General features: G+C 36.8%; 1 protein-coding gene across 1 annotated transcript; it reads right to left on the bottom strand.

The window, feature by feature from the left end:
• Positions 1–5307: 5307 nt before the first annotated feature.
• On the bottom strand, positions 5308–21631 carry DIRAS2 (DIRAS family GTPase 2). Its single transcript, XM_056514672.1, has 2 exons — positions 21265–21631; positions 5308–9370 (listed from the first exon to the last, which is right to left on the bottom strand). The coding sequence occupies exon 2, from the start codon at positions 9329–9331 to the stop codon at positions 8732–8734; it is 600 nt and encodes a 199-aa protein (XP_056370647.1). The 5' UTR covers positions 9332–9370; positions 21265–21631; the 3' UTR covers positions 5308–8731.
• Positions 21632–23694: the final 2063 nt, after the last annotated feature.

The following is a 23694-nucleotide window of genomic DNA, read 5'->3' as shown; positions in this document are numbered from 1 at the left end:
GGTGTATCCAAAGGGAACAGATTTTCACCCTGTGCTGTAGTATAGAAGAGATGATATGTTTTGAAAAATTGGCACCTCTTTCATAAAACAGTATTAAAAGGACATAGAAATGCAATTTTCACTTTATATGCTTTGTAAATTTTCCTGCAACTTCAAGAACAAAAATAGAGTTGCTGCAGTTGTATACAAAAGGAATTTGTATGCATGGCTATTAGTCAATTTGCTATAGTTCAAAGTTTGAGTTAGGAAACAGAAAAGAAAGACATTTCCTAGGAGTCCCCTATTTTAACTTAGAGGTTTATCTGCCCCTTGGATTAGTAATTTCCCATAACAAAAAAAAAAAAAAAAAAAAAAAAAAAAAAAAAAAAAAAAAAAAAAAAAAAAAAATCAATAATGAATCATCATAGAGTGCAAAACAACCTGTTGTTTGATTCAATACCAAGCACACTGTGGTCACACCAAATACAGTGTTATTGAAAACAAACTGAAAAACTTAAGGATAAATTTATTACAAACTAAACCAAGAATAAGTTTGTCCTCTAGTATTTAGAAAAAATTGATCTTGCACATACTTCCATGTATTTGAAATTGTTCCTATTCAAACTTCTGGTTGGTGCTCTAAAGCACCTATTTAAATGACATTTCAAATCATAAAACATATTTGTGGGAGAAAAGGATAGCTAATACTGTCTCTACAGATGACTTAAGTGTTTCTGTTGAACTGCAAATTCTAATTGACATTGAATCTAATTTAAAAATATCTTGCTGAAAATAATGTTGATATGAAAGTTTCTTTTATTAACCTAACTCATATTAGGACCCAGTAGAAGAGCACTAATTTTAAGCTTCTGAGGAAACACAACTGACATGTTAAAAAAATCATAGAATAGAATAAATTTTAACTAGTAGCTTTCATTTTACAATACATTATGTCCTACCTTTATATAGTGCAGAATAATATGTTTTCTTGACTGCAACTGATTCTTTAAAATAAAATAATCTGGCTTCCATAAATAGTCAAGAGTGGTGCTGTGTAACCAAATGGACTCAACAATGTTTACACATGGTAACTTCTGACAGATGCAGAACTGTGAGTTAATACACAGCCAATACTATAATGCTGAAGTTTATTACTTTTGACTCATAATTTTTGAATCCCCTCATATCACCATATTTGCCAATGTTATAAAAGCATCAATTATTTATAGCAGAAATGGTGCCCTTTAGATTTTTATCTCTGCTCTAAAAATCTTTTCCAGCAGAAAAGTGGGTGCTTTGGCTGTGGCAAAGGCAGTCTGGCTGACTGCTCTTCCCAGGGTATGGAGAGGCAGGGAAAAGAGACAGACAGATGCACTTCCCCTCTCCAAGCCCCACCCTCCCTCCAGCCTGTCAGCCCCCCCTCCATCCCACCATAATAAAATTCTGAATATGCATCCATCTGGCTTTCATGGTATTTTCCAGATCTACAATCTGGGCACACTTTATGTGTGGTTACATAACTCATAGCATTTTTTTCTTTCATGGGAAGGATTTAACAGAGTGGCTGCCTACTGACCATTCTGATTACTTTAATATATTATTTTGGACTGTTTTCTAGTAAGTAATAAACAGATTTAAATTGTTCTTTATACAGTGGGGTAACTTGGTGTTTTTGCAAAATGGTATTCAGATTTTTTCACTTGGCAAACAAAAGATGATGAAACAATTAAATGTAGGTCAAACTCTCAGAATTAAGCAGTCCTAGATTCAAATTTGATTTTGAAAAGAAACAGGAGAGCAACGATGGACAAATATTGGTATGACAGTAAAAAGGAAGGACAGAATTTAAGACTGTTTCTTTTACTCCAGTCTTTTTCTGAGGCTCATATTGATTGTTACTTGCTCTGAGTGATTCATCTGTGACTTAATGGATTTTCTTATTAGGATAATTCCAAGGATATGTTACTGGTTTTTTCCTCCCTTTCTTTCAACTTTCTATTTTATTTAAATATTACCACTGAAACTAAGCACATTCACCTTCTCTCTGCATTCAGCATCCCCAGAAAACCCACTATCTGTAATTCTGCCTCTTCTTTCTAACAAATCTTTTATCATTTATTGGCACGTGAACATGCACTTCCTAGAGCTGCATATAAAGATACTATTATTTGGACACTTAAAGACATGTTTCTATAAAACTGTCTTGCTTTCCCTTGCTGCTGTAATAGACTTTGTTGTTCCAGGTGGGTTTTAGTTTCATTGTGAAAGGCAAGCCTTGATTCAGTGACAGGTTTGTAGAAAAAAAGGGCGTGCAAGAAGGCATCTCCTCTCAATGTGCAGAACACCTGTCTCTGCCCAAGTAGTGGGAAAGAGGACTGCCTGGACTAAATAGGTTTACCCCCAGCAGGCAAGTAAGCAGGGCAACAGCTGCTTCCTCACTCCTGCAACCAGTGGGATCAGACTGAGAATTGTAAAGGTACAAATGAAAAAATAATGGGATGTGATAGACATTCATAGGTTGGTAGGTAAAGCAAAACTGTGCGTATAGGCAAAGCCTCTCAAGGCTCTCAATTCAGTGCCTTCTGTGGCCAAGCTTCTTGTGCTTCTTGTGCACCCCTACCCTCCTCACCAGCCTGCTGAAGCAGGAAAGGCCCTGGCCATGTGTGAGCCCTGTTCAGCAATAACAAAAGCATCTCTGTATTATCAGCCCTGTGTTCAGCCCAGATCCAACACACAGCCCCGTACCAGCTGCTGTGAACAAAATTAATCCTACCTCAGCCAAAGCTAGTGCAAGAGAAAGAAAAAGAGAGCTAAAACCCTGTGGCTATAGAGTGTGCTCTCCTACACAGGCATGTAAGTCAGCTATCCAGGGTAAAGTTGCTTTTATAGGGAGTTAAAGATTTGATGAGATCACTGAGGGAGAAGCAATTGCTCTCCCTGTGGAACCTACTATTGTGATGTTCCAAAGAGCCGTGTTCATTAGTGCAGCTCACCAGGACCACTCAATATTGCCTTTTCTTTGGAAAACACTTTTTAGACTCCTTGCTAATCTCAGAATTTTCTGAGAAACAGTTAGTTCTGTAAAATGCAAAATTTTCTGATATTCCCATTTTCTTTGGGCCTATCTCCCTTCCTAAATTATAATTTTCCTCCTTTCTCCTACTTTGTAACAATGACCCCACTGCACAGGAGACATCTGACTTACAAGAAAAATCTAGAATTAAATTCATGTGCCTAAGCATACAGCATTATTTTATTGTAATTATAAATTAATAAATAGGCCAAGAACCATTGTTTAGGACCATCCTGTCCAGCAGCAAGATCTGAGCCAGTAAAGAAGGAAGAGAAAATCCAAAGGCAAACTATCTTTACAGTAACACTGAACAGAAGTTGCAGCAAAGCAGATATACATTGGGGTGAATGGCCTCTGAATGGTCACCCCAACTGTCTTTGAAAGATAATTTAGAACAATATTTCTCCACTTACATATTAAAAAAAATATTTGCCATACATGTCTTATGGAATAACACAATTCTGCTTCTTTAATTGTTTCTTTCTCTGCAAAAATTAATACAAATACCATGGTAATTTCCATGTGACAGATGCTGTCATCCACAGCTTTTAGAGTGCCAGTTTTAGGGACTGAGAAGCTGATTTTAGTTTTGGGGTGGATTGTGGTGCTGCATCCCTGCCCTGCCCTGCCCCTTCCCCTTGCCAGCTGCACTACGACCTGAGAGCCCAAGAATAGAGATGCTCTTGTAGGATCCATTGTGGGACAAACATTGTTGGCATCTGAGTGTGAAATAAATATATCAGACTGAATAACAGCCCCTCCTTCAAACCTCAGTTTCATTATGGTTTCAGAGGGATCCCTATGACTCATAAAACAGTGTACTCAATCAAGATAAATCATGTGAAACAAAGGAGCTTTAATGCATATACATCTGGTTATTTACAGAAGAGTCTGCATCCTTCACCAGGAACATCCAATATGTATCTTCAAAGCTCTTCTCTCCCTCTCTTTGCAGTTTTAGTAGAGTTAAAATTTAGACACCTTTGACTACATGAAATAAATTAATTGATTAATTAGAAAATGTGCTTTGAAGATGGGTGAAACATGTCAGTTAAAATGCCAGTGAAATAAGTGTGACAGGTATTCACAAATTTGAATGAGCATATAAGAAAAAAATACAATATTTTCCTGGGAAACAGGACTGATAACCAATGGAAAAATCACTTAGAGGCAAGGGAATTTTTAATGTTTCCGATGTTTCTGTGGAATATGATAGAATAAATATTATATATTTACCACACGGAATATTATATAATAAACCAATATTAAATAAATATTATAAATAAAATAATTAGTGACTATGTTGTGTAAAACCCAGGACAATGAATTGGCACATTCCCTTCTTTACCACAGACTGTGTCAGAATCAGGGCCAAGAGCAGTATCTGATAGCATATTGAAAGAAAAAAATGAAAAATAATAATAAAAATTAATAAAGGCTCTTTACTAAAAATAAAAAGCTTTGCAGGCTGACAAATACAAACTTACTTCACAGCAACATGAAATTACATTCAACACTCAATACTTCATCACTGGTTCAAATGCCTGTCACTGCCTCAATGTACTCAAGATTGTTTGTTGATCCCTTCCTCTATTGAATATGAATTATTGCTTGTATATGGACATAATTATTAAACTGAACAACTATGGCTGCATTTTCTGAACTGCAAGAAGTAATAAAGTATTATTAATTACATTTTTTGCAACAGGTGGTAATATAGAATGCAATAGTAGAAAGTTTTGCAAGAACATCAGGAATTTTTTAGAAATGAGCATAAATAGCAGGATCCATACATTAAATATCAATTTTTCACAAGCACACAATTCTGTCTGCCATTATTTTAAAGCAAATAATAAAATATAGATAGCTTCCAGAATTATTTTGCTTTTTGCTGGCCAGAAGGAGCACTGACTGACAAGCTGGTTTGGTTTGGATTGCTTTGCTTTGCTTTGGTTTTTTGTTTTTGCTTTTTGGGGTTTTTTTTGGGGGGGCGGGGGGGAGATGTTTAATGAAGGTAGATTGCTGTGAAAGGTGTGTGTTTGCCAGAGTATAATAAAAGAAAGGTAAGCATTAGGTAAGGTAATACTGCTCCAATTCTCTGGGAGCTGATTTGTATAGCTGAAGACTTTGGGACACTGCCTGGCATGTTAGAGCCTGTTTTGATTTAGAGAATTGCCTTTACAATTAAAAAAAAATATATAATACGAAACAAACAAAATGCAGATACCGACAAGACTTCTTCCAAACTTGTGTTAAGATTTAAAACTTTATTTTGAATGTTTAGACCATCACCACAAGCATGGAAACTAATAGACACAAATGACTTCCTATCCAGTTTTAAAACAAAATATTTGCTAAAGAAATCACAACATATTTTCATGACAGCAATATACTGTAATATTTAATATCTACATATAAACCCATGCATTTTAAAGATTCATTTTGGCTAGATTGTGTTTTCTGGGTGCTAAAATTCACTGTAGAGCTTACGAGTTCTAAATATTTTCTATATACATTTTAAACAGGCTATTATATTGATACCACATTCTTAAATAAAACACAAAATGTAATAAAGCTTTATATACTCTTGATCTACCTTATTTTTTTCATATAAAAAAAAATAATTCTATATGTAATAGCAAAACAAATGTTTTAAACCAGCTCACGTGTATACAATATATGTAAAATCTAATAGTAGAAACTAGGATGGCAATGCAAGGGTATAAAATATGCTCTCTTTTGAGTCTGTGGTCCTTGAGTAATATTGCTTCTGTTCTGGCCTTGCTTTGATGCATGCAAGTCCATGAAATACTTCATGGCTTATGTAGCAGGTGAGGAGTCAGCTGGGGACTAAAGGAGTATGGTCCTCAAGCCTAACATTGGCAGCTACTTGTTTTATTTCCATCTTTGCTATACAATTATTCTATTCTTGCTATGAGGCACATTCAAAAAAATAAGTCCAGGGCTAAATTTCAGCCTGTAATATCTTTGCAGTCAGTACATTTTAAGTAATTCAGATCCCCTTATATTGTACTTCTGCAAGATATTTTACTATGTAAATAATTTGTCTAGTTCAAGCAATAATGTTAAAATGGTCTATATATAGCTTTTATTCTTTTTTTTGAGATTCTGTCATAATTCTTTGCTGGCTGCTAAGGCATGTGCCACGCATGATGACCTTTGGCACTGGTGTGTTAGCATCTGAGGGCAACCTCTCTACTTTTGACCTCTGTATGAGCCCCATTATGCCTTAAGGTTGATAATTTTTCTGATTTTCCAGCTTCATTTGTGGAATCCATTGCTGAGACGTTGAGTAACATCAGCAAATTTTTTTACAAACAGAGTAAATGTATAAACATTTATAAAAGTCTTACTAAACATAGTGCTTTTAAGTGTTTTGCATCCCTGATCTGGAAATACCTTTTGATCTGTTGACAGACTGTCAAGAAAGATGCACTTGGCTGTATAGGTCAAACCAGGCTTCTTTATGTGTTTCAGGAGCTATTTAAGAATGTAAAAAGACAGCCTGACAAAACACAGAATGAGCACTGGGCTGTGACAGAGGAGATCTGCTTTTGTTCCTGGGTCTGTCACTATCCTGCTGGACAATCCATGTGCAGTTGATTTCTCTGTCTGTGCCTCACTTTCACCACCTGAGAAGTTAAGAAAATGGTGTCGTAATTTTTGCAAAGTGCTTTGAGATTTATGAAGAAAGAGTGTTGTGTAAGAGCCTGGAATTTACTGTTAATGAAGAGCTTTAGCTTTTTCCATGCTCTTTCCAGTTTTCTCTTCTTAATGGAATGAAATAAACACCAAAAATAATTGTCTCTTTGAAATCAGTAGGAGTTTCACACTCAATTCTACTGGTGCCAGAATTTCTTCTGACTGAATGACAGAAGTTTCCTCCTTTCTATACAGTGCTAGTAGCAAATGCTTGTGTATACTATTACTCTACCTCTGAAATGTCTGCACATTTGCTAGAAAGGTGGAATAACTCTGAAAGGAACAAGGTAGCAATTTTTAATGCAAACACTGCATTTGAGCATCCCCTGGAAGATATTTATAATGCACTAGCATGCAGGCTAATAATATTAGTAATTGACTTCATTTTCCCGTGTTTCTTGACATAAAAATTTACTAAAAATATGGTAGGCTCTTTTTATTGGTTTAAAGGGGTTTCTAACCTACAAATTGTGACTTACACAATTTAATGTGTCCTTTAAAAAATGTATGTGCTTATTTTATTTTAGATGGCCTTTGTCAACACACGGAAACTTATTTCAGTCATTCATATTAGTTTTTTAAAAAGCTTTGGAGAGACAGCCAGGAAAGCTTACAATTTTTACTCTTTTTCCCCTTTCAAAGGTTTCGAGAAGAATGGTTTCCTCTGACAGGATGTTTTAAATAATGTATTTTCTATTCTGAATATTTTATTGCATTACAACACAGTCCTGACTACAACTCTTAATATGCCAGATCCTGTAGTGCTTATCCCAAAAAACCTCCCTTTAGAGACTCTTGTGGGCACTAATTTCAGGTATATGGTTCTATAAATAGTCACGGCAGTTTAAATAATGAGTTTAAATGGCAAATATAAAATACTTCAGACAATATGCAATAAAGGCAATAGATCTCATAGGGCTTGAACATAAACCTTTCTAACTGGAATATAGTAATGTAAAGAAGCATCACTCAGTGAATCTGATAATTTGTATATTATGCCAAACTTCTCCAAAGCTACCACCAGTTCAAAAGACATTCCATTCATTCACTAATCACTAAATTCACTAAATGTGTTCATTCAACAGGCAGCAGCATTAGAACTGAGTCTCTCCCACAGAGGCTTTCGTAGGGGACTACCCAGTCAGCTCTCCCTGGGGAGGCTGTCTGGTTTTATATGTACACCATTCCCATCTGGCATTCTCCACAAACAAATGTCTGCTCTTCTGAAATGTATTCAGGCCAGAAACTCAGGTACTTCTTGAAGCAATGAGCCCAGAAAAGATGATCTCCAACTCTCTTACAGGGATTGGCTTTTCCACAACCTTCAGTTTAAACACTTCATCGTGCTAGAAAGAAGTATCGTGCTGGGTGGATAGAGACAATATCTATTCTTTTTAACTGCTATCCCCATACTTGCTTTTACTGTGCATTGTTCATTTATTCAGGTGATGCATGATGGTCTTATGCACACTCTACCACCAGTCAGTTATGAAAATGGCATAGAATTGTTCATCCACAGCAATCTTGAAGGAAATTAACATCACCCAGCATGCATTTGTATGTTCTAGGTTTCTTCACAACCATTTCTTTGTTTTTCTTCAGATATTATACATTGCTTTCTCTTGCAATTATATGCAAATGCAGATAATATTAAGTCAATTTTCCAAATCTTTCCTATAATGTGAATCATGAAAATTCTTCTTTTTGGATATTACAAAATAAGGTACTCTGGGACATCTTTTGTTTTCTTCCTGATTTACTTTAATTGATTGCGAGAGTACACACATTTTTATTTTTCATTTTTTTCATAGCAATCAGTACCTCCTTTTTTCAATTTCCAAGTATTTCTTTTAAAACAGATACTAATAAATAGGGTCTTGCATGATTGTTTGCTGTCTATGTGTTTTACATGCTTGTTGTCAGATGACTTCACAGCTGTTTTCTGATAGTGAAATTTCACATCACCACACACTTTCCTTTCAGCTTCTCCTTCCTTTTCTGTTGCTTGCTCTTTTTGCCATCAATTTGCAAACTCACAGTCCTGCGTTTCTCCAGGTTTAGCAACTCTTGGAATAACTCTTTCACATTGTGGTTCGTCTTGGCAGAGGTCTCCATGAAGGCACATTTCCACTTCTTAGCCATGGCTTCTCCTTCACTGCTTTCTACCTCTCGATTTTGGTTCTCGTCATTTTTGTTCCCCACCAGCATTATTGGAATGCTTTCTATGTCTCCTTTAATCTGACATATTTGTTCGTAGATTGGCTTGAGCTCCTCCAAGGACTGCCGGCTGGTGATAGAGTAAACCAAAATAAAAGCATGTCCCTTAGAAATGGAGAGGCGTTGCATGGCTGGGAATTGATGGCTGCCTGTAGTGTCAGTTATCTGCAAAGTGCATATGCTCTTGTCACAGCTGATCACCTGCCGATAGGTGTCCTCTATGGTAGGGATGTAGCTCTCTCTGAAAGTGCCCTTCACAAATCTCAAGACCAAAGAACTTTTCCCCACTCCTCCAGCTCCAAACACAACTACCCTATAATCATTGCTTTGCTCAGGCATGTTTCTCTGCGTGTCACTTGCTCAGCTAGGGGGGAAAACCTAGGAGAGAAAACAACAAAAACAAGGAGGCAGACATTAGTACAGGTACATGTGTAGATTGCAGGCTGTGATATCTTTCCCAATAAGAGAAATAATTGCTACGTTAGTGATGGCATACTAGTTGTAGTAATTAAAGTTTTGCAAGGGGTCACAGAACAATTTATTTCAGTAGTAAATTAGGGTTTGCAATCCAATCTGGACTGGTAGCAAAATACAATCTTTGTCACTTCATGGCTGATTTTTAATTAACATCATGTGCTTCAGTCTTCTTTCTACTGGACTAATATTCACAGAAATAAAAAGTTGCATCTGGGAATTTCAACAAGGCCTTGGCCTGAACAAAGTGTAGAAAGGTAATTATTCTTCTATATCTAAAACAGAACTAAAATAATAGTTGAAACTGATCGGGTGTATGATAGTCAATTACTCTGAATTATCCCATGTCTTCAGTAGTTAAGGAATTTATCCCCACTATGACTGGACTACAATTCTGAGTAACAACTAAGATATGTTTGTAGGTTATTCAGCAACATGACATACAGAGCTTTGTTTTTAACTCCATGGGAGTGCATATAAAAAACACTTCAGTGTGTTTTGCCACTGGCATTTGAGTTCAAAAATTACATTTTGAGATTGCTCACATTCAGTCTGCCTTTTTATTCCAATATTTATCTTGCAGCAGATGACATTTGACATGAGACTGGCTATACTTATCAGAGAGATTCTGCAGATATACTCATAACATTTTTAGTGGCTTGTATTGGCAAGGTTGGCAAGGGCATATGTCAAAGGTCACAAAATTCTGTGAGTCCTGCAGTCAGCTCCCTTTGACAAAGCCCATCTATATATAGGAGGACAACAAATATTTAAATAATTGTTAAATAACAGAAATGATAAAATATTCACATGTCTACAAGCTGTAGATGTTCTAGAATTCATTGAAATAAAGCAAAGATTAATTTGTTCTCCCATCAGTAGCAGCTCAATAGGCACACGGCCCATACAAGTCTTTTTATATTTAATGAGATTTAAGCAAATAAAGACTTTAAAAATGAACCCTAAAAATCGAAGAAAGCATAGGGTATTATGACTTTTCAGACCAAACTGATATATATAAGGGATACATGTGGAATAAACTGCAAATTTTGCTGCATCTGTACTTGCTCTGAAGAAAATGGGAAGGTTTCATGGGAACTTTGCCCAAGTGCCTTAATGCACCAAGCAATTAAATTTGCCTGTTGTAGTTTTGCCTGGCTAGCAGTAAAACCAGAACAACACAAGGAATTTCTCTCCTGTTGAAAGAAAGCCTCCAAGCTATTTCTTCAATGCAGCAGAAGTGACTGCATTGCAGGGGGTGATTTTAAGTTACCTGTCTAGCAGCAGGACAATACTGATGCTTTAGAGGTGAGAATCTTAGTGGACCCCTCCATGCCTTTATTCCAGTTGCAAGCTCATGCCAAATTATCTGTTTCTGCATTTTGGTGCTGCTGCTCTTTATGCCAGTTAGACTTTAGCCATGCAATGCATTCTGCACTAATGTCTTCAATTTGTTGTTCAAGCATATCCTGATGTTGTTAACTTTCTTGTGCAGGACATCCTATAGCATCCTGATTCTAATGTTTGAGTAAGCTGAAAATGTCTGTCCTTACATAATATGTTGTATGAACGAATTGTACTTCCTCATCTGCCATTCCATCGGCAGAGTACCCAGTGCAACTGGGGATGCTGATCCCGAGGCAAAGTGCAGAGCTGCCACAGCTCTGTCTACCCAGCCTGGCTTCAGGCAGAAGGCAGTTTCATCCCTTCAATCTCTCCTGTGTTACATTCACTGTCACTCTGAGAGGCTTGTTTAAATATAGGAAAGATTGATAAAGAAGAGTGTTCATCCTGAGGCACCGAAGAAAAATTGTTTTCCTGACAGCAGAATTGAAGGAATGGAAAGAAAAAGTGGCCTTGGAAAAAAATGCTTGTGTATGTGTTTATAGAAGAGATAAAATCCTCTGAGGAACAATGAAAATGAGTGAGCAGCTCATGATGTTAAAAAAGAAAGGAAAAACATAGCTGGAAAAAAAAAAATGAAGAGGAGGAAGAAGAAGCTAGCATAATGCTGTTCCACTGAGAATAAACCTGTATGCAAGAGCTGCAGACATGCAAATTTGGAACAGTCATAGAGCTTACAGTTGTGGATGAGTGCACAGAAGTAGTTATCATAAGAATTATAGTTTAATAATTTCTTGTAAGTAAAAAAGGCAAGAGAGCAAAATCTGCAAATTCCACTTCAGAAAAGCTTAAGCATTGTAGTGTTACATTATATGTAGCCTAGGAACTACAGCACTAGAAGGGAAAATGCACTATGAGAACTTTTCTAAGAAAATCAGTGAAATATGGAGTAGAGAAATAAAATTTTAAAAGCTAGCTGAGTGTACTCCCGCTCTATTACACTGCCTACTCTAAACGTACTCAGAAATCTCCAAGAAAACTGACACATATGGTCGCCCAAAAGATAGAACAAACTGAAATGGGGCACTTAATGGCCTGAAGTATTAAGTATACAGAAAAATTCTGCGGGGTCCTGAAATAGTATGGTAACAATCTTCAAAACCTAGCAAGTTGTTTCAAAGATGGAGACTGTAGTGGGGAAAAAAACCCCTGTGTTTATATTCTTGCATTGTAGAAGAGATTCATATTAGACAATAGGAAAATTTGACAGAGGTAAGAATGGTAGGCCTATTGTGTAGGGAGATTTTGCAGATATTCTTTAGAAATTACCATAGTATCAAACTATAATTCCAGCTGGAAGGGACCTGACTGGTCCCTTCTGGTCCAGACTGCTCATCACAGCTGGGTCAGTCATGACAAGGTTATTCTGTCCTGTACAGATGTGAAAAACCCCAATCTTTCCCATAGTCTCTCTGAGAAACATACTCCAATGCATAATTACTACCAGGATGATTTTTTTCTCTTTTATACCTAATCTAAGCTACTCTCTCAGCTCATACCTGTTGTCTCTCCTCCCAGCATCTATTGTTATGAAGAGTGTAACTCCACCTTTTTGATGGTTTTCCTGTAGGTGTTGAGGGCTACAGTGCTGTCCCTGGAGCTCTGCCTGCCCCAGGCTGTGATAGCCCTGGTCTCAGCCTGCAGAGCAGGACAGCACCACAGCTCTGGACACCTTGGTGCCCTCATCTGCACTTGCTCCAGTTTATCCATGTGTGTGCCCTGCTGGGAAAAGTCTTTATGATCACATTGCAGAAAGGATTCCCCCAATGTATTTGATAATTTAAATGTATTTTTTGTGCTCTCTATGAGGATCTGGTCACAAAATCTCCTGCAGTTACAATCATTCCACATGAATGTGGTACACAAAGGTCCATTTATTAATGCTTCTCATACCACCCTATTATGTTATGGATATTTCTTTGTCTTAAAATGCTTTAACTGAAACATGCAGGAGGACAATACAAAATATGGCATTATTTCATCAGCTTGTGACATTATGGCCAGCGAGGGTATGGAAAAATTAACTTGAAAGAAATCTGACTTTTCAGATGTAGAAGATAATTTCTGATTCAGAAGACCAGTCTTTCATAATCTGCACAGAAAAAGATAGTTGCTTTTTACAGGTGAGAATGGAGTTATTCTGTAATGAAGCCTCATTTCTGCCTTTGCTACTTTCACGTACTACATCAGTGAAAACCTGCTATCATCCTCTAAAATGTCATTTATCAACACTATCCTTACTTGAAAAGCCAAAGCAATTTTCATAACACACATTCTTACCCTTCATTTTGAATTGTCTGATTGTAAAGTTCAGTGAAACAGTGAGTCTGCACCTCTGCTGACTTAGCTATGTGTTCTGCAGATACTCTGCTAGCACAGGGCTGGAGCTGCCCTAGTTCAGCTCATCTTGATGGGCTGTTCACTGGGGCAAACCACTGCCTCCAGTTCAAACTCAGCTGCAGACCTTTATGTTGGTCTGCATGCTTTCCCTAGATATTTCTGATATGCTAGGTGAAAGAATTGAAATGTTTTTCTGACAGAAGGATACAGCTCAAGGTCTGAGTAGTTATGACATAAAATCACTTATTTTATTGTATAGTGGGGAAAAAATGCATTTAAAATAAACTACCTCATATTACAGATTATGCTCTTCATAATTTAAACTCCTGATGTTCTTTAGCTGACTAATTAATTACATGTGGGTATAAGCATTTGCTAAATTAATGTCACTGATCCTGTACTTAGCCACTGGATCTCCACAGTTCTCTCTTATTGTTAAACGGGCTTTTTATAGTCTAACTTTTTCTGTCAATTGTATTTATAAGTTGCTTGTCATGTTTGCATTTAAGCTATAGATAGTATATGCAATAACAGGGATAGAAAGGTTGAAAAATAACTTCTGAAAACTAACTTATTTGAATACCTAGCCTTAGATATATAGATATATATAGATATTAGAATCTTATAGCTGGTGAACAATTTTAGTTTATGCTTGAAAATAAGCACAGAAAAAAAAAAATCAGTCCATCTCCAATATTTCCAGTCTTGTGTTTTGTTGCAGAAGACTTTCACCATGTTTGTATTGTTAGAGTACCATGAATGTCACAAATTGTAAGTTTAGTTGATATTTTTTCACTAGATTGTATCTTTTTTGTAGCATTCATTTTACAAAACAGTGTGATGTTACCTTCGCTTTCTGGAGTCAGAGGCTTTGATTGCATCTTAACAGATCCAGTTTCTTGAGGTCTTATGATGTCCTACTGAGATGTCAGTCTGATATGAAATTCAGCAGTTGTCAGATGCTGTGCATTAATTTCCTGATTCTTTTTCCTCAGGTAAAACTATCTCGTGTCAGTCATGAATTTTTTTTTTTTTTTTTTTTTTTTTTTTAAGCTCTAAGGTGATGCCTCTGTTTATATTGTCATTGTTATTGTGAAAAACCAATAAAGAACAGGCAATGCATTTAGTTCAAAATCTTGCCTCAATTTAAATTAACAGCCCATGAGGCTATCTTGTGATGACACTGCTATACAATGATACAAGGTGCAAGGTGAAAAATGTAGTTACAGATATGATGGATTTCAGCATGGCTGTAAAATTAATGTCCATTTCCCAATACCAAAGGTAAAAAATGTGACATTATTAATATAAAGGAGGAACAGAGAGCTCTGGAAAGAACTTTTTCTTGCTGTGCATACAAAGATTCATTTCTCAGGTAGTGTTTTCACTGTATCTGCTAATGAACATGCACTTCAGGAATGGGCACTTTCCTACTTCCAGTGCCTTCATCTTTTAATATAAGACTTACTTTTTCACTCTATTCCTTTTCTTGTATTCATTGGTCTTTTCAGGTCAATGAAAAGTTGGGCACATTTGAAGACCAAATGACAACTGTTAAAACAGCTTTTTCCAACAACGTGAGGTTCTAATCCATACAGAAAGAACTTTTTTATTCTCATGTAGAACAAAATGTTCTTTGAAAATCTGCTTCTAGATGATCAGCTAGTCTAAATCATGACTTTTTTTTGTCACTGCATAAATGCAGCAGCACTTTTTATTTATGTTGTTCTCAACTACAGTTGGAGAGAAAAGCATTTATAGCTTTTCTTTTGAGCTATAGAAAGATGACCAGAGAGATTTCTGTAGAAAATGGCATCTTCTGCAGAAAAAAAGGTCTGTGTCATAAACCTGCTGCTTTTATCTGACACATTGTCCTTGTTATAAAATTTTTTTGATAATCTGAAAATAAGGGACAAAATCAGACATTTTTCTTATCCAATGTACTCATAGAAAGCAAAAATTTAACTAAAATTTCAATTTATTTAAACCAAAACAGATTACATTTTAGAGCTAGGTTCTCTACAATGTTGGAAATGTTTAAATTTGCATAGAAGATTAATAATTTAGAATATTTAAACTCAAATTAACATCACAAAGTCTTTCAGAGAGTTCCCTCAGAGATTTTGTAGGTTTCCTTCATGCTCCTGCCCTAACTGAGAAGACAAATCGAAAGGACAGGAGGCTTTCAGATAAATTTGTTGCAGTTTTTTTCTGTATTTACAGGAGACCATTGTCTTAAGAGCATCTGTAGGTAAAGGAGGTATAATCCAGCCTCTATGCTGTCCTGTAGTCACAGGTGTTGTGCTCTGCTTTGAGAAATTGTCATATTATCATCACACCTACGTTGGAAATCTCACTCCCAAAACAATGCCTTTTCAAAATTGTTTGAAACCCTATGGAACCCTTGGTAAAAGAAAGAAATCCCACATGCATAGTTGCCACTATGAGAAAATCTTTGCAAGTTCTTTGGCTATCATACAGCCAGCAGATGTTGTGGCAGAAATAGTTTCACTAGATGGGAAAGAACTGGAAAAAAGGAAGGGGAGAAAAACAGACAAATAGACAATGTTTCCTGTAGGAACAACAGACAGCATGGATATTTGGAACTAAACTTAACTAGCATGGCATTGCAGGTTGAAGAAGGCAGGACTGGTGGCAGAAGAATGAATGATGCAGAAGGATCTATCAATTCCCTTCCCTGATGAGGGTTTATGTGCACAAAATGCAGAAGGTGCTGGACATGATCCAACAAAGAGCATTACACATAGGGATATACTGAATTGTTTGCTCTGTTGTTGCCTGAGAGCTTTCAGAACTAACCCTTTAGTAACAGATATGTACTAATGAACCATTACTGTAAAACAAGATTCAGCTTCATTGAACACACTCATCATTTGAAAAAAACCTTACTTTCATTTAGCATCAGAAATATTATGCTAAATTCATCCAGGATGGACAGGTGAATACACTTCTCACATTAAAAAAACACAAAAACCCTAACTTTCATGTAGAAACAGAAATATTGCACTAAACTCATCCAGGGTGTACAGGTGTCCTGTTGGTTGTCACTTCCTATTTAGTGGCTTGATTAATCTTAAAATTTAAAACAGAGAATTTCATGACAGTTCCTGCCTAAATTCAGGCTATGCTTTAGGCATGTCAGATACTTCATTGATTTACCCATTAGAGTATTTTGGTAAACCAGTGTCTTAATCTTTAAGCACTTATCATCAAAATTCAGAGACAAATTACTCAGAAGACTTTCCGTATGTGTAGTTAGGCAGTCATTATTGCACACATAGAAAAAAAAAAAGTCAAAATAACAGCACTGTGTCCAGCTCCCTTTGGAACTGATTTTTCAAAAGTTTTCTTCCAAACTTAACTAACCAAATACAGTAGTTTTTTTCTCAATTTTCAATAGATTTAACTTAACCAAATAAAGATGGGAAGATCAACTTGCAGCATCATATGTGTGCCTTTCAATAAGTAAGACACAGTGCTATCGGACAGAGCAGTACAGTTATAAACCAGAATTTGTCACTCCTGCAAATGCAGGATCAGAGATTCAATAAGAATTTTCATCCCCTCTGGTTTCTAATAGTAGAATAATTTTTGGTATTGAGCAATGGCTTTACACATTGTAGTGAATTTCTGCTTCTCGAGCTGTACACTGGAAAAAAAATACATTTTGTTTTATGGATAATGGAATGGTTAAGTTTTCCTGAATGGAAAAGTACTAAGTACTTAAAAAAAAAAAAAAGCCCTAAGCCAAGAAAGAACATTTCCCAAGCAATCGCTTTACTTTAGAGGTTGTCAGTGATTCTATATATTGTGAGATTGATAAATCTCAGTACTGTGAGATAAAAGTCCCAGCATAGACAACAAGATATTTCCATATAAATAATTATATTTGCACAGAAGAACAGTACATTCATGGAAGACTGTTTTCCGTTCAGCAGAGGAAGCTGAAGACTGGTGGCCATTTTGCCTTTCACTGTAGTTCTCAATTCCATAATGTTAATGCAAATCTTCAGTAGAAGCAAAATTATTAAAGGTTAAGTGCTTGTGACTTCTTTTTATGAAATAACTCCTGTCATTAATTTACTTTGCCTGGCTGGGAAGGATAGCTATATTACTATCCTGACCACTGGAATACTTCTGATGCTCTTGCAGCCCAAATAATATCCCATTCAAAACAATTGCTCCAACAGAACATTTTGCCACTGCTTTGTTGGGCAATAACTTGGAAATAGGTTAATGCAATGGATTTCAGGACCCAAAATCATCCCTGATAATTAATTGAGCAATGTACTATGGCTGTTGATATGCTTCCAGACACTAGTAAGAAGTCAGCTCTTCCACAGAAATTTTTCTGCAAATCAGAGTAATAGCAGCTTTCTGATAGTTTATAAATGTACAGTATCCCAACTTGCAATACTTTCAATTCTGAAATAATACAGGTAGGTAAGATGGTTTAGCCTTAAGAGCAGTTCTTTCTAGATTCCTGTTTCTTTTCCTTGTAGCATTAAACAAAAATACAAAAATTAAATTCTGAAGATTAAAACATACGGAGTCATACACTGTAAGCAATGTGTGTACAGATTGGAAAAGTGGTAATGTTATTTATTTATTTATTTATTTATTTATTTATTATAGTGTCATATATTTTAGCTACTGATAGTAACTAATATTTGATGATTAAAATAATTAACTCTTTCAGAAGAGAAAAAAGTTTACATCTGAAATTTTCAGGGAAGAATATAAAAACAAACAAGTATAAATAAAAAAGGGCAAGTGTTCTTTTCTTAGCTTCAGATTAATTTTAAGTAAGAACTACTGGGCATTTTGGGAAGGAAAAAACTGCAGTCCAGGAATGGATTTGCCTTTTTCATATGGTTTCTTTAATATACATATGCTGAATGAGGAAACTAAAAGGCTGACATTACTTCACTTTTGAGACACCTTTTCAGATTCATGTAAAACCAATTTCATTACTTGCTGTTAGGCTGATGCTGACTGGGTTTTCCTGCCATAGCATATTGCAGACCTGCATAGCCAGAGAGACTGATTTTAATCTCAGATAGTGAAGCTTAACATTCAACTTAAAGTTATTTTGTCAAGAGGAGGTGCTCCTGACCCCAATGTGAGTCAAAAGTGCAGACTTGACTCACGTTTTTTTGCTTCTTGCTCTTGTCTTTCTTCTCTAGAATTATTCTGCTATCAATATTTTGTGGTTGAAAGCTAATCAATATTTGTTTTCTCAGAAAAGGCAAACTGAGTATGTTGTGCTTGAATTAGTGTGTACAGCTGCATTGACACTCAGGAAGTCTTTTCCACTGCTCTTCCAGCAGTAAGGTTTTAATGCATATTTTAGTTTTAATGTCACAACAAAAATGCGATGATAGTATCTGTTTGCTGGTACTTGGAAATATTTGCATTTAAAGTTAAATTACCAAATGGAAAATAAAATTTCCAGAACTATTTTCTCCTGGTACAGTTTTGGAAATTGCTCATTTTAAAGGGAAATTTATATCTCTAATATCCATGTTTTAAAACATTACCATTTTTCTCCCTCTGTTCATAATTGATTTTTGCTCAATTTGTTGTAGCAATACAAAATATTAAGGGGAAATTAACAAACACTGGAATGAGTCTAGATACCAAACGAAATGTCCCACAGTGAATATTGTTTACATATACAAATGTTCTGATACTCAGTCAAAGTGTGGGACAGGGAATATTCAAAATGCAGCTTATTATGTATTACAGAAGAATTACTGAAAAGCACTGTGTATTGAATGCAATCCAACGTAGAAAATAAATAAAAATAATTTTTAAAAAAGAGAAAAGAAGATAAGTTGGTAAACATAAAGAATGAGAGAAAAAGGGAATATGGAATTGAATACAGTCTTTCTGAAGCAGCATCTTTGAACCAGAATATTGTTTATTGCACATTTATTTTAAAAAAAATCTAGTTTTGTGAGCAATAGCACATACTCTGTCACAACTTAAGTCCAAGTCTGATTTTTCACACATGATGCTGGGATCTCTACATGGGCAGCTATGCTGATTAGCACAAGGGAAAGCCAGAAAACAAAGTTATTGGGTTATCCTCAAAGGAAACTAGAAACAGTGCTAGTAAAGACTTCAGGATCAGCAGTATCAGTTTATATATATAGTCTGCTATTTTTATTGACACTACAGAGACTGCAGTGCTGGTGTAATATAATCATGGCTACTTGGCCAGAAGGAGCCTCTGAACTACAATCAACTCCCAAAGAGCCCTGCTCTGCACTGTGAGAAAGGGATATTACTCAGCCTGAGGTTCATCAGAGCTTGTGAGTCTGCTGGTGTAAAGAGTAGTGCAGCATAGAACAGAAATATGCTTTCATCTGACTGATGTGAGATACATGGAAAACTGTATTTCTGAAGATTCTTGACTCGCTTGCAAAGGGATTCTTTAATGCAGGCAATTTCCAGAGAAAATTAAAAATGGTATTTAGTACTGTTAGAGGCTTTCTTGATCATCAAATCCAGTGTTTTGCCTTTGCAGTCAACCATTTAACATAATAATTTTGCATCAAGTTACAACTGAGAGGCATTTAAAATGTTTTCTATATATTAATTCAGCTAGAATGTAATTTAAGAACCTTGCTGTTCTAATGGTTTGAAATCTTCCAGCCTAAGTGTATTCACAGCTCATTTATACAATTGCTCTTCTCTCTTACCAGGAATAAAGATAAATAGCTATACATCACAATCATTCCTCCAGATCCGTGGGATCATTGATTTGCAGCTGTGTGCTTAAACTTGTTCCATGTTTGTACAGTTCTTCGTGCAAGAGCCTTAGAAACATCTTGTGTGATGTGAGAGAGAGCACAAAGCCTGGAGGAATACCACATTTCATAGCTCCAGAACAATGGCACAAAATCCATTCTGCATGAATTGGGCACTACTGCATTTAGTATGGACAGACGGGCCCCAGAGAGCAGCTCCTGAGCATAACTGAAGTCCATTAGTCAGAAAAGAAAAAAAAGGGAAGGGGAGGGGGGCAAGCCAAGATAGCCCTCTAAGCCAGAATTAAATATGTTGAGACCAGCAAACATTCTAGATAATGGTAAACTCTAAAGCTTGGCAAAGATACAGCAGCAATCAGTTTCATCAGCTTAGTTTGCCTCGAAAGGAGTGGGGGTGTGCATAGCTGTACACAGCTTACACAGCTGTATGTGTGCATTTATAAGCAGGCACATGTGAATTCACTTACTAGGTATTCATGAGAACAGAACATTCAGAAAATTATTTAAAATTAAAATGCATCCTATTTTGTTGCTTCATCTGTGCTCACCTGTCTGTGTCTGAGTGGTGCAGCAGACAGAGCATCCCACATTTAATGGGGAAGATAGCAAGGGATAAAGTGCTATCAAATCCAAATTCTGCACCTCTCAGGCACTTGAGAATGGTCTTTCATGATTTATTTTCTTTCATTCAGTTGGGAGGGGGACAATCTACTGAAAAAAAATCCTGCCTGTCAGTGGGGTGCTGCAAAGTTGTAAGTCTTAGAGAAAGAAACACTTTATGTTATTTTATTCAGACTCCACACTTTTTTTTATTCTTCTATCAGTTAAGTTAAAATGTAGCTTTCATTTAAAAGAAATAAAACATTAATCTCTCCTTAAGCCACTGCAGTGGCAGTACTATAAACTAGGGCAAAATTCAGCACATCCAGTTTTAATGAAAGACAGCTTGAAAAAAAGGTCATTACTAGAATCCCAGCACACAGAAAAAAATGATAGTTAACTGGCCAGTGCGTCTGTGACCAACATCTGGCTTCCTTGCCACCCCAGCTCACAGCATGCCATGTTCTCTACATAAGATATTAGCTTAGAGCATATTTCGCAGTTGTAACTCAGGCAAAACTCTATCGACTTCAGAGGAAATTTTGCCCGAGAGAGCCTTGTGGATTTTGGCTGAAGAAAACGAAGACCTCTAAATCCAACGCAAAGCTATGCCCATCGCGCAAGGCAGCGCAGAAAAACAACGGGAAAGAAATTTACCTGTGTAGGAGCAGAGAGCTTCGAACGCTCTTCAGTTTCTGCCTGTCATCGCAGCAGCTGTTCGCTCCGTGCCCTGGGCTCCCTGCAGCAGAGAGCAGCCGTGTCTGTGCCAAGGGCTCGGCTCCGCTCCTGCTCCCGGCTCCGCTCCGCTGCCGCCCCCGCCGCGGTGCCCGCACGATGCTCCGCTGCCCGGACCGCAGCCTGCCTCCTTCTGCTCTCACCCACCCACTCCAGCCTCTGCTGGTCGCCTAAATGGCGACTGCCAGGCTCAGCCAGGCTTTTAGCTGCCACCTACTGAAAAATCGTGGAATATGTACGTGCAGAGGTATATGTGCGTATAAGCGCTAATGTTCTGGTTTTCTCGACCAGTGTAGTAGATTTTCACAATTAGTCTATAAAGCCTCCAACCATCCTGTAGTTTATCATTTAAAGCTGTAGATTCCATTAACCTGCGCTCACAATTCCCCATTCCCTTCAGCACTGAAACAGAGAACAAGCCTGTCTCTTTAACTTGAAAAAGCTTACAAAGCCTTTGGTGAGGCTAATCCCCCGGGCAAAAAGCATAGCCCTATTCAGATCTATGGAGCTGTGCTGATTTTTATTACTTGGAAATTTAATCCTTTAGGTCTCATATTTAATTACAAAAAAACCCCAAACAAACACATAAAATAAACAAACCCAAAACAAACCATTGTGTCCAACACAGCCCCTCAAATATTTCACTCTCTGAAACAGATCAGATTTTTTTTGCCTGACAGCATTATAAAACAGGATTCCTGATGTTTATGGACAAACATAAATTAAGAGGTTTTCTGCACTTTTAAGTGTGTAGGGGGGGGGATTGTTTTTTAGTTTGGTTTGGGTTGGGTTTTGGGGGGTTTTTTTTGGGTTTTTTTGGTTGATTGTTGTTGTTGTTGTTGTTGTTGTTGTTATGGCGGGTTTTGAGGGGATTGGTGGGTTTTTATTTTTGTTGTGGGGGTTTTTTGTTTGTTTCTTTGTTTCTGTGAAAAATTCAAATGCATGATCCAGTGTCTCCTTCAGCTATTTATTTTTAAAGCAGCTTCTAACACTTTTCTTTCCAAATTAGAAGTAAGGTCCTCTGCAGAAAGGAAGTGTAAGTACAGGGTCTCTCTCTGAACCTCTGTGAATCCCCAGGGAAAGTGTGTGGACCCCAAGATTTGCTCAGCTGTCTAAAATATGGTGCTTTAAACACCAAGACTGTGGGTTGCATCCCACAAGTACATTAAGAGCTGGACCTGATGATCCTTGTGGGTCCATTCCAGCTCCGAATATTGTGAGATCTGTGAGATGCTACCTTTACAACAAAACAGCAGGGGTATGAAGGATTGTGGATCCTCTAAGCCAGCTGCCAACATGTAGCTGAATTGTGATATAAAAGAGCTCTTTACCCATCTGGGGGAGCACAGTGGAGGGCTGGTGGCACCCAGAGCCTGTCATAGCAGCAAGGAAAAAACTCAGTTTTTATGCTTGCTGTGACTGACCAGTTAAGCAGCTAGCTTCTTAGATCTGGTGTGATAATTTTAAAATGGCACCTTTGGCAGCATTTAAAATAAATTTTGCTTGCTTTTTAAAAATGGATTTGTTTTGACTGTTTTATGAAAGATTCATTTGTTGTGTTAACACTTTTGTTGAACACAGAAATGAAGATGATGCTCCTCTGTGTGTGTGTCTGACAAAGTATATGTGTATTAGGATACATGATGACCTGCAAAATATGGCCTGAGGAAATAATTTGCATTAACATGCAGTTCTGCTACAAATTAATCCTGAGCCCTGTTTCCACAGGCTCCCAGGCAGCAAGCTGTGGAATAAACCATGTGCTGCAGGCCTGCTCCCAGAGCCTGACAGCAAAGCCCTGCCTCTGGCTTTGTCACCACTTCTCAGCAATATCTTAATCCTGTGTGCATGGAGAATTAGCTAATTAATATCTCAAAATGAAAAAAAAAATGTTACTATAAATTAAAAATCGTAGTATAATTACTGCCACACAGCAAAGGTCAAGCTATAAAATTTTTAATATTGCTCAGGGATTTTGCCTGTGATTTTTCCTGATTCTGTGCATGCTAGCATGGGTTCAGAATCCAGCCAAATATATTTAATAAGTCAAAGTGCTCTTGTATTTACAAAGATTAAGGTTTCTCAATAATTTTCAAAGGTTAACAGATCTCAGTCCTCAGTGAGTACATTCTTATTGCGAATACACCTTTCAATTTTCCTTAAAAATAGTGGAAATGTCTGTCGAATTTTAGAGCCATAACTTGCCACAACTTCCACTCACTCAGCTCATATTACAAGTCTGGGAAAATCCAGTTCTTGCACCATATTCTAACAGGATGGATGTTCAAACTTTGAGAACATACTTTTTCAAAATGCTTATTCTTTCCAAAACTGAATTTATTTCAAATAAAT

Source organism: Oenanthe melanoleuca, chromosome Z, assembly GCF_029582105.1.
Source record: "Oenanthe melanoleuca isolate GR-GAL-2019-014 chromosome Z, OMel1.0, whole genome shotgun sequence".
NCBI classification, from domain to species: Eukaryota; Metazoa; Chordata; class Aves; order Passeriformes; family Muscicapidae; genus Oenanthe; species Oenanthe melanoleuca.
This window is presented reverse-complemented; position numbering and strand designations above follow the sequence as displayed.

What these genes read in the sequence shown, in the direction of transcription:
- DIRAS2 (XM_056514672.1), bottom strand. Translation starts at nt 9,331, where the DNA reads ATGCCTGAGCAAAGCAATGATTATAGGGTAGTTGTGTTTGGAGCTGGA.